Genomic DNA, 17,337 nt, shown 5'->3' on the forward strand with positions numbered 1-17,337 from the left:
ATGTGACAGGGTCAACCTTGAAATATTAATGCATGAACTATTTATTCTCCTTCAAACCGTAGAAGTTACAAAGAATATTCTCTCTGCTCCCTCTACACCTTGTAACGAGACAGCTAATTTTGTTTCTTTAACTTAGGTGGATTAGCAGACTCCATCCCATCTAGGAAATGGTTTTTTTTCCTTGTTTCAGTTAACAGTGATGTGGAATGGAATCACTTTTTTCTCTAGCTTTTCAGAAGGCATTTTCACATAGACCCCAGTAGTGAGACATCGTCTTCTCTTTATCTATAAAATACAGGAAGACAGTAAAATAAAAAAGTGATTACAGCATAGTCATTGACCAGCACATTTTGGAAAGAACTGATGAATGTTATGCCTGTCCTGAGCAGAAGGTATTTTAGACACCTTTTCCTTCCACCCCTCTTTGTAGAAGACCCACTGAGACCATTTGAGGGAGAATCAGGAGTTACAGGGGCCATTTAGCAAAAAGCAAATTCCTGCCATTCATTTAGCCCTTTGAGGGTGCTCCTGCCAAGGGTCAGTCCTGCTGACCTGAGCTGACTGCTTTCTGGTACTCTGGCAACACAAATGAGCCATAAACAAATCTAAATGGCAGCTCCAGCAAGTTGTCTCAATTTGCATAATTGTGACAGCATTGATTGCATCAGTAAAAAGGAGAATCCCAGGGCATTTGTTCCCAGTGTTCTTCCCTGTTCTCTTTTCTTTCTCCTTATCCCCATCACACAAAGGGGTGTTATTAGCAGGACGGGCCTGAGTTGATGGACTTACCAGTTTGCCCATGAGAATGGCTGAGATGATGATACTGTAAAGAAAAAGTCCTGAGGCAGTCGCTCCTAATACCCATAGATACATGGCTGTGTCTGGACAAGGTTCTGGATCTAAAACATATGATATCACACAAGTCAATGTCACATGTGAGCCTCATGAGGAAGCCCCTAGAATCAATGTCAGCCTCCACACTGCTTTTCTCTAGCATGTGCTATCCCAGGATACTACCAGGACTGAGCTCTGGGTCCCTGCTCACTCAACCTCTGATGAAAATATGCTTCATCTGTAAGAGAACATAGACCTTACTCTTCACTGTTTCTGCCCTTACATATCTAACTGCCAAGACATACGTGTACACTGTATGGTATTGTTTATGTTGTCAAGCATCCGTACATTGCTATATATATCACATGGCTATGACGGCAGGCTTTACGTGTGTGCAGGGAGGCCTGAAAGGAATAAGAGCTAATCATGATTCTCAGAGTTTGGATCAGTGTTCAGCCTCACTTCTTACAAACAGGACTTTGAAGACCTCTGAGACATAACAGTAGCTCCCTTAACCTGGGAGTATTACAGTATTGTAAAGCTGGTTGGCTTACCAGTGACATAGAGATGAGTTCCGTTTCCCTTGTTCATAAAATAGGGTGGAGGGTACATCCTTTCCATCTTGCAGATGTAAAGACCAGTATCATTAGCTTGCAGGCCACTGAGGGTGAGGGTCACATTGTTTTGGCTAGGGCTAACACGGCACTGAATGACCTCTTCCACACTGAGGGTTTTTAACTCCGATGTGTAGGTTGAAGCACAAATTTCAGTGAACTGGTCACCTGTCTGTTTAAGCAGAGTCACTCGAATTTCCTTTGCATTCCCAATATGCTTGTATTTACACACCAAGTTGGCAACTCCTTGCCTGTTGGCCAGCACCATTGCTGGCTGAGTCACTTCCATTTCTGTAAGAAAGTAAAGAGCATGATGGTAAGTGAACGGTCAAGAAATGATTTGCAGTCATTTACTTGAAACCTGCACAATAGGAAGGGAGTCCTTCCACCTCCTATATCCATGGGTAATTCCTAAAATTGCTTCCAAGAAGAAGGACTCCAAGACCGCAATCACATTGGCACTGCATTAATATACTTCAAAAAGCTCAAGAAGTGCTTTGATTACTATAAATGGTATTATAAATCCCAGCAATTACTTATTTCTTAAACATCAGGTAATTTGGCCCACTTACTGGAGCAATGACTAGAGCCATGCATGCTCATTCCCTCAGTGCAAACATTTTAATATACATAAGAAAGCAAAACAAGAGACTGAAAATGGTAACGGTGGAATCTGAAATTCAAAATCATGCACTTAAACCACGATTTCTGCTCGGTAGAAATAAACATGTTCACATTTAGAAAAAAACCCCAGTTGACATCCTGTATGGCACATGGAACAGAAACATTAGGGCAACGGTAAAAATGGATAGAAAACCTGTTTACAGATTTTTGTTTCTGACCTTTTTTGCTCCTCCATTTTTAACCAGCTATTCCCAAGCCACAGTACAGCAACAGTATATACCCCAAGCCACAGTATAGCTACAGACAGCAAAACCTGATAAATATACTGGAAAAAGTCACTACAGATCTTGAAGAGAAACTAGTGTACCATGTACATTCGCACCAGCTGCTTTCTACGCCTCTATACTCTCTCCTGTATAGAGGAGAGTATATGGAAGGCACTGACTTGCTTTAATGAACTGGGAAGGCACAGTATTATTTTTTCAACTTCATTTTCTATCAGTCCATTTGGGGGTGGGGCTTCTTCAGCTCTGCAGTGCAAGAGTTTGGGATGAAGAGAAGTACTTTCTCCATCCATTCAAACCTCTATATCCACATTATCAGCTGCCAACAGCTCCACTCACAGAGACTGATTTGTCAAAGTCTTTCTTCCTTTTTGCAATACTCTGAATCCTTCCCAGCCTCTCTACAGATGCTACTGCTCTATAGTCTGTGACTGGTTTTCCAGATACCTTGCAGTCTCCCAGGACACTGTCCCCATACTGTCTATGGAGCAGTCCCATGTCATCTCCGTCTCCCTGCTGTACACAGTCCATTTCCCGCAAATGTCTACAATTTCCCGAGAAAATGTAGACACCCCCAGCTATCTGTCCTTCTTCATCTACCCACCTTGGACAATGGCAGTGGCTCTGCAGAGAAAGCCCACGGTGACCAATATTGAGAGCATTCCTGTGCTGGGACAGAGGCTGAAGGTGGCTGATGCCTTCCAACTTAAAGACAAACTGGAACTCTCAGGGCTGGAATAAAAGGCGACACCTTTCAGGATACTGAATCTTCGAAATAATTTAACCCACACAGAGTCAGTGTGTATATATATAGCTTTGATCCCAGATGCAGTACCTGAAAGTAACATGAAGCTTTGTTTTGGTTTTACGAGAAAGGAAGCAGTGGGTTTGATTAGTACGTGCACAGTTAACCTCAAACAGCACGAACAAAAACAAGTATTCAGCAAATGGAAAAATATATATTCAATCTGAAACTGCCATCCATTCTGCTTTAAGAACTGGGGGAGGAAAGATAATCATCCCATAGAGTACTTCAGGCCCTTTAGTGCTGCCAGTTTACACAATCATGGCACTTAATATTTTAGGAATCGTTAGGTATTTTCTATGGGGACAACAGACAGAGAACTATACTTCTGCCTGATGTGGGCAGTGAATCAGTGTGAGCTAGCTTTTTCATGGAAGACTTCCATCCACCCCCAATTTCTTTGCTTGCTTTAATGATCGTGCTTTTGATGTCTGAAAATTGCTGCCCCCTTCAAAATACTCATTACACTTGCAATGACTTCATCCTTTCATACCAGCAATGTGACTTGAATCATAACCTAGCTTCTTTAGGCTTTCCCCTTTCCAAGAAAAAATGATCTAGGTTTATAGCTAATGACTTCCACATCTATACAGAAGTTTCCTACCTACAGACTTTACCGTCCAAGTACCTTGACATCCACAGATGAAAAACACTGCAGGATCTTTGATTATTGCTATCTCTGCTTAGAGCACTTGAGTCATATCAAATCTCAGTGAAACAGTTTTCACCCATTGGCCTTTTAAAAGTCACGTAAGGCCTGAAAAGCATTTTGCCTTTTTATATGGTAGACTGTCATATCCATGAATCATTGCCTGAAGAATTCCATAAAAATGAAGTTACACTTCAGTTACGCTGAAGGTCATCTTTTTTTTTCTCATACTTTGAGAAGTATTTTAGATGGTACTTCATCATTTATATATGTAGATCTAGTAGACTGCAAAGACCTAGTTTGGGACTGTGACCTAGAAAAGCTAACAGCACTAATTCTTGAGCAGTAGCTTGCCCAATCCTAAGATACAGGATAAATATTTTATCTTGAAATCACATAAATGCCTAATGTTATAAATAAATTTACTGCTTACTTACTTAGGTGAAGCAACAATTGTTTGTAACGACAGATTCATAGTCAGTTGGATCTTAACCAGCATTCAAAACAGAACTGATGATAAATAAAAATACAGCTATGGGAAAACAAAAAACTGCACTCTAATAATGAGTCAGGCACATACTGTACTACTGGTTAGGCAAGCATAAATCAATTTTGATATTAAACGCAATATTAAATAAATGCTATTGCAACATCATGTACTAGAATATCAGTGAGATTTATGGCATGAAATTACCAGGTAATTCCTGACATATTGAGAGTAGTGACCGAATTACCTATTCTATGTATCTTTTGGATTTCGATGTTGTATGCAGTTAAACAAATGATGCATTTGAACCTCATAAAGCATAGTGTCATCACCTGATAATTGATTGAGACTACAAATTCATGGTGCAACTAACCCTTAAACACTTGCAAAGGATTGCCATGTAAAATGTGCTCGCTGCCCCACATATCCACAGTATCGTATACAGCTAGAGTGAGAGGCAGTGCTATGGCACTCCTGTCTTTGGCAGTTGAGACTGCTCTGGCAAACTGTGTTTTCAGTGGTACTTGTGTGGCTGTTTTGTTCTCAGGGTTCCTTTACACATCGGCAACTTTTCACATTTTACCCTCATTCTTCCTTAAAAGCCTCACATTTTGATGACTACTCTTCTAAGTAGGCCGCAATATGTCTCCCTGGGTAGTCTCCTGAGGTTGCCTCTGTCTTCACAGCCAGGGCAGTCTGAGGGGAGTCCAGAGTTTTCCCCTTTTGATGGATACCTTGCTGTGCTGCTCTCCACCCTTGCTAATCAGATTTTGGATCTTAGTTAACATACACAAATAGCAGATGGATGATGCAGTAAAATAGAGATCTTGTTGCAAAACCAGTCTCCACTGCTTGCATCCTTCCCAGCTGAGTTATGGCATGGAACAAGGTCACATGGAACCTGGATGCATTTACCCTAAAATAAGTTCCAGAAGAATCACTGGGGAGAGCTTTTCTCACTGCTATGCCTCTCTTCTAACTACTCTTTAGCTGACAAAGAGTCTCTGAGCTTTTGCTTAGTCCACTTTCCCTGAATATCACAGCCCTGCTTTATAAGTGATAGCCACAGGACCTATCTTACCTAGTTACTGCACCTTCTTGTCTGTGTGGTCTGGCATCTTCCTGCCCTGCCCTCCTCATCTTGAGAACTTGTTTTCTTCCACCCTTTCCCTGTAATTGGAAGTTGACACATGGCCAAGGGCCAGGGCAAAGGAGTAGATGAAAGAAGAGCCCTCCCTTTGACTTTGAGATTCAGAAGGACTTTCAGGAAGAATATTCCTCAAGCTGTCTCCAGCAGCCCGTGCTTTGTATCTGCAGTATCCGAAAGCTCAGTTCCTTTAATGCACATACTTATATTCTAGTACTTTTTGTTCCTAGGGGTCATATTATCCCAGGTCATCATATCCCAGGAAAACTTTATACCTTACATATGCTACCATAGCAAAGTCTCAGAGCAGAGGATGGTACTAAGGGCCTTGCAGAGCTAAACTGCAGAGCCCTGAATTGAGGACTTAGCTTTGGAGCGGTTTGGGTCTCATGCACTCTTTGACTTTGGGTCAGAGAGGGACACAGAATTTACTCTGAGCACTGGACTACACTACTGTGATTAGTCAGATTGCTAGTAAGTTAAAGAACTAGGTATCTCATATAAGTTTCTTTCCATTTTGGGTTAGTTGCTTACATTTTAGTGATTTGAATTGCTTTTCTTCATTGAATGCTTGTTAGGGCAAACCTTCCTGCTGACGCCCTGTCAGGATTCCCATTGCAAAGCGTTATTATTCAGAAAATTAGCTTCACACTTTAAAGCCTGTCTCATGCTGCCCATGGTTTTTTTTCTTCTGTGACAGGAACTCGCTTGGTGAATTGCTTGAGATGTAATGGGGAGAAGAGAAGCTTCTCATTTGTATAAGTATCTGGTTTCAGGGTATCTTGTTAAACTCAGAATGTGAGATCATGTCTTGTTATGTTACACAGTTCACGTTTTTACCATGTTAGTTTGCCACAAACCCATTGGGGTTTTGAAATGCATTGTCATTTGAAAAAGAAAAAAATCCAGATCTCTAAGTGGTATGGCTGAAGAAAAAATCTTTTCTACAAAAATAGGTGAAAAGAAAAGGAAATAACAGTGACTGGAAAAACATTGTTTCATTACCATTAAAGTACTATAACCTGATTAGTGTTAAGTAAAGCCCTAGATATGACCAAGTTGGGTGCATCAGTCTTGATTTCTGAAGGAACCACAGTTCACATCACAAAACCACTGATTTTTAAGTCTCTCAGAATTGTGGCCTTTCTGTCAGCTTCTAACCTGGCTTGGCAGATGCTGCTCTCAAGTCATAAACTTGTGCCCTCAGCCCAGCCTCAGCAAAGGCAAGGACAGCACTAGCTGAGAAATTTGCCTTCCACTACTTCTCAGGGCACACAGGGTTGATTGTTTTGTGCACTTCTGCTGACCAGCAGATTGTCCAGTAGGATTTGAGGTGTGGGTGGATGTATGAGTGTCCTTTTTCTTTGTGCTACGGTTGTTGGTATTTCTTTTTTACAGTCTAGGCTTTGTTTCCGCTACTGTAAAGTTAAATATATCCAACAGGCTTTCCTGAAAATCAGTGCATCTATAGTTACCTAACAGAGGGAAAATTACCTCCTAACTATTCATGCGAACCATTATCAATTAACCTTGAAGGTCTGCACTGTACTCCTTACCTGGCTTTGCTACATGTTATATGTAATAGCCCATCCATGCCCCAGTAGCAACCAGGACCCCTGCCTGTGTAAATGTATTTCCCCCTCCTCATGCCCTGTACAGTTTACAGTCAAAATGTAAGATCTGAGATTGTATGGAAAAAGATACATACAGAAATTAGAGGAAATAAAGCGACAGGACTGAGAAGCAACACAGGCGAAAGATCTTCACACCAACTTCCTTACTCTTCTCCAGTTACCTGTAAGGGGTTATGGCAAGGGGGAGATTTCAGGAGGAATTTGAACAGACCCTGAAGTATCTTGGCATATGTTTATGGATTTTAAGGAGCACCACAAATCTCTTTTAATAGGCCAATCACTTGGGAGTAAATACAGAATAAATCAGACTTCTTCATCGAAGAGAGAATACTGAAAGCCAGTCTGTTTTCATGAATAAGCAAAAAAGAATCAAATGAACCCCCCAAGTTTAAAAAGAAGGAGTTACATATAACCTATGATGAGCTGCAGCTACGAAGACATGGAGAAATACTGGAGAAAGGTTTTACTTCTGCTTCCTTTTGTTTCTTAAAGCATTGTGAAAAGGAGTAACAGCAAAAGGTAGCTGTACTTCTGATTGTCTCTGGCTCTAACAGTGCAGTGGTTGTATTTATCGAGAATGCAGTCATTACAAATGATTAAAAAAAGAAGAGATCATTACAAAGCTTTGCTGAAGACATGTGAAGAGTGTTCTCCAAAATAAGATGCATAAGAAATACTTTAAAAGATGGAGTGTAATTCATGTGGCATATAGCTTAAGTGCCTACTTTCAGTTTTCACAGGGTTAAGTCCCTGATTAAAAAGAAAATATATATACGTAATGCAATATATTACATTAATATACATTAACAGCATTTCAAACTATAGGATCAAAGCAGGGCTCCTGGAAAACCTAGAATTAAACCTGTAACATTTATAAAGCAGAGCATTCAAAGAAATTTATGTAAATGAGATAGTGCCCCAGCTCAGAGGACATATAGAGAATACAAATATTTGAAAGACAGGAGACCTGACAAGGAAAGGCATTTTCCTAAGCTCACAGAGGGAGGTTCATCCAGAGGACATATGAAATACATTCTAAAGCATCTGTTTGAACTGATGACAAGTGGATAATGAAGATCACTTTTGTTCACCAGTCAAAGTCTGGAGGCCATTTATGAAGAGTGAATGAGGGGTGATAGGATGGGATGGGCTGGGAAATTGAAATGAAATTAAATTAAATGAAATGGATAAAGGAAACCTAGCAATACAGCAGAAGGGGGAAGCCAATGGACAGGCACAAAGAGAATGACAAGGAGTTCAGGTTGATAGAGCCACAGTAAAGTTTTGAATACATAGCAGTGAGCCAAAGTTTGTCACGGGTAGTGAAGAGAATGTTTCAGCAGTTAAGATGAATAGTGATCATGGCTAAGTCATCTGGTATCTTGTCACATTCTACCACATCCATACTTGGTCTGATATGCCCATGCAGGGACCTGGATCTCAGAACTACAGCACACATACGCATCTCTTCCCGGGGAACAGTAAGTTTGTGAACAGAAGCTACAAACCTCAGACATCCTAGGGAAACAGCTTCTGTGTGGAAATCTCAGAAGGCTTGTGATGAGATGGAGATACAGAAACAAGAATACCGAGAATGGATGGTTTGGGAAGATAACCTTTGGCTATAACCTTGCCTCGTTTTTCTGCTTCATAAAACTTCTTGCCTCTTCCCTTGCAGTTTAATCTACAAAAACCATAGAATGAATACTGGCTTTGTTATAGATTGTTTATTCAGAGCTTGTCAGAGAATCTTCTTCCTGTGAACTACATCTAAGTTCAATATGGTTGATGCCCTGATGTACGGAAGTGATATACTCAATCTGTTTGCCTTCAGTCCATGGTCCACTACATGTTAACTGAAAATTTACAGTGATGTGTGCAGGGATTGTTAGTTCACATTAGAATATGTGTTAAATCATATGCAATAGGCTCTGGAAAACAAAGATAAGGAATTTCTGACAGGATTGTGGAATAAATCCCAGGCTTTGCAAGAATCTCCTTGCTTTTGACACATAACAGTTGCAGAAGAAATTGTCACCCCATAAACCAAACCCCTCTGCAAGTGGGAAGCTATAGCCAAGTTCTGGGTTTGTAGCTCGCATCATGTGAGTCAGCAAACTAAAAGCAGATCCTGTATCTCCCAAAAGTGTATCAGCTGCAGGATTTGTTGTTCAACCCACTCTTCACCACAGAATCTGATATCACACAAAGCCTTACCCTTGCATTACTGATAACTCAAACTCCCTTTGTCTTCTCTAGTTTACAAAGTACTTGAAACCATATTTCTAGGACTTAGCAATTCCCCTTTCCTGAAGTCCCAACCAGGGCAAAGTATGAAAGCAAACCCTAAAATGTCAGAGAGACCACATGTGCAAGGGGAGACCCAAAGTGATAGCTGACAAGCCTCTACCTTCCTGTTCAGAAGCTCTTTCTTAGGATACCTGTTTACTGACAGATCTTACCATTCTCTACAAGCTTTATCTTTCTCACTTTCTTAGACAATCACATCTATAGCGACTCTAAGAATATTAACTTGTGTCAGTGTGGCCAGCTTACTCTCCTGGTTATTTGAATTTAGCACTTACTAATGCCTGCATTTAAAGGCTCTGATTGCAGTGAGCATCCATCCAGTGTGCTTCTTCACAGCTCCAGCTGCCTCTTCCCCCTATCAAGACATGAAAACCTAGGTAGGAAATCCTATATTTTAAAATTCAGATCCAGCATCCAAACGAATTCTTAATGTTTTAGCCACAGTATAACGCATACCAGAAAATAACATAGTGGGCAGTTTGGTTGACCTGTGTGCTAGAGATAAAGGGAAGAATCAAGGAAGTGTGCAAATGTGTTATTAGGGTGAAAGAGATGATGGAACAGGGCTGCAAAGTCAGTAAGAGGGGATAAAAAGGAGGATGGGCTTGTGGGTAACACACCATTTGGGGAATTTTTCTTTTAGATAGTAGTGAGATTATATCTGGTACATACAAAGAAAACAAAAGTGTTGGATGTGGTCCAATGAAAATCAAGCCCTATGCAAAATGGGAGGAAATGTTTTGAATGTCATAATTTTGATGAAATGTTGAAGGAAAAGGGGAAATTTTTGAGAAGATGCATGTACATCTTTTCCTAAAGCTTTTTTTGAGCCCCTGCCAACATTTTTCATTTCTAAATCATCAGCGTTTTTGCGAAGAAAACAATGGTGTCTTACACACCAGCAAAATGCAATGTTGTCTTTTTTTTTTCTGCCTAGAGCCAGTAATGGGTGAAACGAGAAAAATGTGAAGGGAACCCTTTGCAGCAAGAGCAACAGCAGTTAAGCAAAACTTTCTTGAGAAAGTTTCACTTCCTAAGGCTTTTTGCTATGTTTGCTCATTTAAATGGCCATTGTATTAACCCACTTTTTATGATTTTCAAACCTCAGCAACCAACTTCTGTCTTGTAAAAGTGTTAAGCAGAAGGTGTGGTTCTCACTGTTCTAAGGACTTACTGCATCAACCAGTTCTGCTGCCACAGCCTTCTAAGCGGCATTGCTGCAATATTACTTGCCTAATATATCAGCCTGTGGTAGGTTCTTGCCACAGGTCAAGACTCAATGAACATACGTGGTATCTTTGTACCGAGGTCTTTGGGCTAGAGGGGTTAGGCCAGAGTTGGTTCCCCTTCATTCCCATTCCTCCATTCCTTCAGCAGCTATGAAACTACAGTCAATTCCTGACTTGAAGGGGTTTAAGTACAAATGCTCTATAAGAGCAGTTTGTTGCTGCTTTATTAATAGTGCATTCTGAAACATTTGAAGCCTCCAAATTATTAATTTTTTTACTTTTCAATTAGCAAAAAACTCAGGTTTTCCTTTCAGGCTGATTGAAATGAGTCCTCCTGACTTTCCAGATTTACCAATGAACCAAAACCAATTAATTATTCATCGAGTTCCAATGAACACCCTTCATAAAGCGTCTGAATTATGCAAACTAATCACCTTCTGGGAAATAGGTATAGATCGTTTTATGGTACGAGCTTGCAATGTGACTCAATGCCTCTTCACCTGCTCTCATGGCACACTATAAGCTTCCTCACTCATCTGATTAATCAGACTTTTGCTTCGTCTATGGTTTTCAGCTCATTTCTCCCCCACTATTGCCATTGATCTTCTTTAGTTTTCCTTTGCTTACAACAGAATATTCTTTATCTTTTGAAATATCAAGTGCTGCCATCCTGTGAGGCAAATGTGGCTGGGAGGGAAGAAATGGTTAAATGACGTGGCTCATGAAGTTACTCGTAAAACTTGTCACTAGTCTGATGGTGTCAGCAGAAAGGGCAAGAGCAGCCACCTGCCCCTGTTGCACCCATAGCACCTCCAGGTAGCACGAGTACAGGGGTGGTGGGGATGGCAGGCCTGCCCTGCTCTCTCTAGCGCATCAGGCTTTCTTGTCTGGCACAGGGAGGAATTCTCCTCACACAGGTCAGGCCTTGCAGGTGGACCTTTGGGGAAAACAAACTGAGAAACAACAGAAATAGGACACAGAAGTTCAAATTGAGGGGAGAAAGGAAGACGCTTTGATCACCCCCTCGTCTTGCAGTCACCCTGTTCTCTTCATTTCCCCTTTCTCTGTGCCCTGCGACTGCTGATGCTGCATGAGTAAGCATGGTGGGAAGCAAGTGCTCTCCTGAAGTGAATCACAGTCTCTCCCTCCCAACAGCCTCTCTGAAGCAGGACCCCAGATTCATTCATCAATATACTACCAGGCCCTTCAGCTGACCTTGAAGAGGTCACATCCACCTCTTGCTTTTACTATCACTCTTTGCAATTTGCACAAGAAGCGTTCTTTGTCTTGCGCTTTTCACTCCTGCACAGGGCCAGGGGGGCCCTGGGATGGTGTTCTGGGTGCCTCAGCTGGGCACCCATCCTCCTCTTTGCACTAAAATGGACAGAAGCCACATGCACAGTTAACCTGGTAATCTATTTGCTTTGCACGTCCGAGGATTAACTACATTTTTAGCTAACCTGCACGTGCTGTTCTTGGGATCCACTTTGTTACCCTTATTAACTGCCCACAGTTTCTTCAAGGCTTTTGTCCAGTAACCTGCTTTAATAGCAAATATCATAAAGGCCACAGCTAGAGTCTGTACACTCCAAACTGAGCAAATGCCTACTATAGCTGTTTGCATGATTGCTGGACATTTCCCCCCCCTTGACAGCTGGAAGTTTTCTACAAGAGTGGCTGTCTACAGCAACCATCATTCGTTTAGCAGGAAAGGGAGGACAGACACCAAGGTATTACGTCTAATAAGTACAGATCAGTTCTCTAATCCCAGTGCCACCAAGAGCTCCAGCTCTTGCAGAGCAGGCACGAGAAGGGCTTAGCTGATGGCACCTTATCTTCTGAGCTGTTAGTGCTGATTTCAGGGCTGTTGTGAAGCCCGGACATTCAACATGTCTTCATGGGAAATCACATTTCATGTGGTTTGACTTCTGGTGAAGACATGACAAAAAGTTCGTGCTTGTGCTCTGCAGCTGCAGGCAGCTCTAATTTGCATTGGCAATCATCACCCTCCAAGAGGAAATTCTCCTCAGGGAGCAGCACTGTTTACCAACAACAAGGCCACCTCTGCTGTGACAATGTGGGCACATGTTCCGTGTAGGCACTGCTGTGCTGCTGAAAAATTCCTGTTGTGAGTGCCTCACACAAAGCAGTACTAAGCCTTCCCACCAAGGGAGGACTGGCCCACAGTGAGTACAACGGTTAGGTGTGTGCTGCTTCGAAGGCTCAGTTCTTATCTCTTAAGCTAAAGTGGCTGCTGCCCTCGCGCCTCAGCATTTCCCTCAGGCAGGCCAAAACTGATATCTAATCCATTAAACTTGTGAGGTTTTACTGTATTCCTTACTGTGATTTGAATGAGAAGACACTGCACAATGCCTGAATTATCTCATAACACAGAGAAGGAAGGGCCCCTGCCCTGAGGGTGTGATTTCACTGACAGCAGGGCAACTGCTACCAAAATGGGCAGGATCATTCCCTGCTCCCCAGAATCCTTAGCCCCGTGACTCTCCTTTCCTTCTAGCAGCACTAGCCTTCATGCAGTTGGGTAAGCCAAAACCTTTTTCTGCTCCAGTTCATCCCACAGCCGAATTAATGCCAGTGCCAGCACAAGGGTTGGGGTGGTATGGCTGGAGGCCAGAATGGCCTGGATGGTGCTGCTTTTTCTTGGCGATGCTAAGGTCAGGTAAAGCAGAACATGAAAACATGTCCTAAAATACTACCTGGCACAAAACTCTCCTGACAGTGAAGACAGGGATGGAGAATTCCTCACAGCTTTCTCTTCAACCATGTACATTCTTTTTTGTGGTTTTGTTTGGGTTTTGCCTCTTCAGCACACCATATATAGTATATTTAATGTATAGTGAAGATAATGAAATACTAAACATGTGATCTGTGATACGGCTGAGCCTGTGAGCTGTGTCAGCTCAGGGAATACAGCAACAGAATTAGTCTTGGAAATCGACATTTATTCCTGCACAGTTGTCTGGTGAGGCACTTGAGGTTTACTCGGCTTTGACCTCGAAGACCCTAAGCAAAGACTGCAGTAGTAAAATCTATGGAAATGACAGATTTGCTCTGATAGAAAGGGCAGAAGGAAGGGATGATTGAATGATTGTTGTGAGAAATATCAGTGGTGTTGTATTTGAGTGGGGGAATATCTTCCAGAGGCAGATGCATGCAGTTCAGCCCAGAGACAGGTAGGCATGGCAAGTGAATGGGATGGAGTTAAAGCAGGACTGAGCTCTCCAAAGGATAAGGCAAACATGGGCATACTGGGGACCTCAAGAGGGAGTTCAGGAAAAGTAGACCTGGGTGCCCAGAATTTCACTGCAGCTCTGTGGGTTTATAAGGTAAATCCTGCTGGATCGGTCACAGCCATAGGAATGAGGGAGATGTGAGGAACGCTGCTACGTGCCTGTGAGAGCAGCAGGCACTGCTCTGGGTGTTTGCCATAAGCTACTTCCTTCTGGAAAGAATGGCTCGGGACTTCAGTAATACCCTGGCTGCACCTGCACGTGTTTGCCAGCAGCTGTGCCTGAGTGCTGTATGGTATTTGAATTCCAAGATCAAGTGTTAGCTACCAGCTCTGGGTGCTGGCAGGAGGGCAGCCAGCGTTACCTCAGCACAGGGGTGAGCCAGCAGGTGCTCTAACCCAAGGACCCCACACATGCAAAGCAAGGATGTTCCAGTACCAGCTCCAGTTAAGCAGTTCGGGTGCAACAACCCAGCTTTGGAGGCTGAGAGGTTTTCCCAGGAGTGTTCTGCACTGGTTGTATTTACTAACAGACACAAGTCATGTAGTCCAAAGCAAGATTTAGCCAAAAGAAAATGGTGCAAAGGGAACTTTTTTTTTACAAGATTTCTAGGCAGATGTTCCTGTAACTCTGGGATTTGGCACTCTCAGGCTTTATAAGTAACTCATGAGTTTCCCCCCTTCTAAGAAGAACATACCTTTTACATTAAAGAGTGGGCCTCAAATCTTAAAAGCATCACTAGCTTTTCCCTCCCCTTGAATACACCCACATACACACGCTTCACTTCTACAGTGTGGTCGTCCTCGCCGCTGCCATAGGGCCAAGTTTTGTAATCCTTTATCTAGTCCTTGTAAATGGGGCAGTGGTTACTCTTGTAATAAGAAAACACAGTAGCTGACTGCAGTAAATTGCCCACCCAAAAGAGGAGGGAAAATAAAAATTTCTCTAAATGCAGCATCCCCCAAAATATTAAGTGTAGCCAACTAGGTAAAGAAAGACTGCTATAAAAGGATTGCAAAAAGGTAACTTAAAAAGAATATGATCTGAGTACACATTGATATTCTCATCAGACCTCCTCGATACTTGATAAATGGGGCAGGGCAATATATCCTTTCGCCTTTCCCCTTTGGCAAGTGTTATGTGTTATCATGCAGTGTATTCTTAGAAAAGCATGTGCCATACCTTCCTGAAGAATTCATTTCTTGCAAGCCCTCCCCCTTTTCAGTTTGAGTGCTGTGGGTTTGCACGAAGCGTCATTGTAAAACAGGTCTACCACAGCCAAATGTCACTTGGTATTCTCAGAACCAGCAACAGCGTGCCCTGAGCAGGAATGACAAAACACCGAGATGCATGAGCCAAGTCTTCCCTTTCGTGCCCTCCTCAGCACGGCTGGTCTTTGCTGTAATGTTGAATGGATGTCTAGCGCAGCTGGGTCCCCTATCAAATGTCCTCAAGCAGGGAATGTGCCTCCTGCTATTCCTACTCTGTATGGTTGCAGTCGTGCTGATCAGACCACAGCTGAAAGCTTGGTGCCCTTCTGCAGGTGATAGACCCATTTGCAGTGAGGTTGCAGAGATTCGCAGGGCCCCACATAAGGCACATTATGTCAGGTGCTACATGAGGTCAGGAAAAGGTGTCATGGGGCTCAGCCCAGACCTTGAACAAATCCAGCCCTTCAAGTTCATCCTTCACTACCCAGTCACTAGAGCACCATTCCCCAGCCAGCAGGTGAGGCAGTACAGGTGGGGCACCTGGCAGCTATTCTGGTGGGAGCACCACACAGGAGAAAAACACTGGAAGTCTGTTGGACAAGTTTGTGCAGAGCCTGATTCTCCTGCCAGGGAACATTTCATCATCACTATGCATTGCTCAGTGCTGCTATCATCATAACTCTTACGGGCCTTGAAGGAGTATCCCTGCATGCAGATGTGAGGGGAGAAGCCCAAAGTTTATCTGTAGATTGCGAGCTTACGAGGAATATTCACCATTCTCCTGGGATGGAGTCAAACTTTGTCTTGCAGGGGTTTAAACTGCAAAGCACAAGTTTAAACCAGGAATCAAGCAAAGCTTGTTTCTGGGTTTCGGACCACTGAGCTTTGTTCACTGAGACAAGTGAGCACTAGGGCTAGTGAATGCAGTTCTGAGAACTGTGGTGAGCCTCCAGTTCCCTTACTTTATGATCATGGAGAGAAAGAACCAGTAAACGACCTCTAAACTCTTTCTCCCCTCCCCATACCCCCTTATGTGGGAACTGTCCAAGCCAGGGCTGGGAGACCTCTGGTACTGAGCACTGAAAGCCACTGCTCACAAGAACATTTGTTACTCTCGGAAATGCATTAAATTCCTTGGGACCCTGGGGAGAGGCTGAATGGGATCTCAGCAGATGAGGCATCTCCAGACTTTTTTCCCACATGCTCACAAGCTGCCCATGTTGAACAGAGGGCTGCAGCCCACTGTGTGTAGCAGCACATCCCAGTAGGTGATTTGCTAGAAAGGACCCACAGTTTTCCCTCCAGATATGTAACTCAAGCCCCTTCTTCTTAGCAGCAGTGCAGTTACATGCATGGCCCAAAACTGAGGTGAAGCACATACCAAAATCCATGGGCTGCTGCTGGTTACCTCCCTGTGGGCCTTTAAAGACAGCAGAAGAGTTTTGATCCAGACGGATCAGCAGGGAGAGAAACGCCCATCATTTTGATACCTGGATCTGTCACCTTTCCTGTCTGCTTCCTCCTGTCCCCCATCTGCTGTTGGCAGAAGGATTGTGGATCAGCGTGTGGATCAGTCAGGATGTGGCCTCAGCTATGCATGGCCCTTCGGGGAAGGGGTGTGCGAGGCAAGTTGTGCGCTGTGAGGCTGCAAAGACCTTTGCTGCGGTGGAGCAGTTCATTGCCTCCTCCAGCGGCCTGGCAGGGGGAGAGGCAGGAGCGGACCTGCCCAGTGCGGCTGCAGCCTGCAGCAGCCGGGCAGAGGTGAGCGGGAAGACTCGGCCCGGGCCCGGGCCTCTCCCCCGTCGGCCCCGCAGCCCCAGCAGCTCGGCGCCGCAGGGGAGCAGCGGCGGGTGGCGGCCGCGGGGGGGCGCGCTGCTAGCCAGGCCGGCGGGGGTGCGCCGCGGGTATTCCAGCCGTTCACTGGCTTTTCCACTGGGAACCTCGCGGTTCTGTGGGAAGGAGATCCCAACCTCTCACCCCTCACAGTTTATTACCTCCTTTTTTTCCCTTCCTTTGTGCTTCCCTTCCCTCTAGCCCGAAAGAGGCCTCGCAGCGTGGACACTGGTGCCCATATAAAGACTAGAAATGGAATGGGGAGTGTGTGCTGACAGAGGAGGAGTATGTGGGGTCCTGTGTGTTCAAGCTCTGTGCTTCAGCCTCCTTTCCCTGACTTTGAGACCACGGTATGTGTGGTTAACAAGAGATGACAGTGTGAACGCAGCTTTCTGTACATTTTGGATGCTGCTGGAGCCCAGTGC

At 43.7% G+C, this 17,337-nt stretch overlaps 1 protein-coding gene across 3 annotated transcripts; it reads right to left on the reverse strand.

Annotated features, from left to right (window-relative positions):
• Positions 1-17: 17 nt before the first annotated feature.
• CTLA4 (cytotoxic T-lymphocyte associated protein 4) lies at positions 18-16,916 on the reverse strand. 3 transcript variants are annotated; one of them, XM_061375774.1, is made up of 4 exons: positions 2,961-3,196; positions 1,389-1,739; positions 790-899; positions 18-285 (listed from the first exon to the last, which is right to left on the reverse strand). In XM_061375774.1, the coding sequence occupies exons 1-4, from the start codon at positions 3,016-3,018 to the stop codon at positions 187-189; spliced, it is 618 nt and encodes a 205-aa protein (XP_061231758.1). In that variant the 5' UTR covers positions 3,019-3,196; the 3' UTR covers positions 18-186. The 3 variants fall into 3 exon arrangements, with proteins under 3 accessions (XP_061231758.1, XP_061231750.1, XP_061231742.1); XM_061375766.1 differs by adding an exon at positions 16,570-16,916 and having other exon boundaries at positions 179-899; positions 2,961-3,088; XM_061375758.1 differs by having other exon boundaries at positions 179-899.
• Between the last annotated feature and the right edge of the window lie 421 nt (positions 16,917-17,337).

Source organism: Neopsephotus bourkii, unplaced genomic scaffold, assembly GCF_033783945.1.
Source record: "Neopsephotus bourkii isolate Nb327-2 ecotype Australia unplaced genomic scaffold, CSIRO-AGI_Nbou_v1 NB_196, whole genome shotgun sequence".
Taxonomy (NCBI): Eukaryota; Metazoa; Chordata; class Aves; order Psittaciformes; family Psittacidae; genus Neopsephotus; species Neopsephotus bourkii.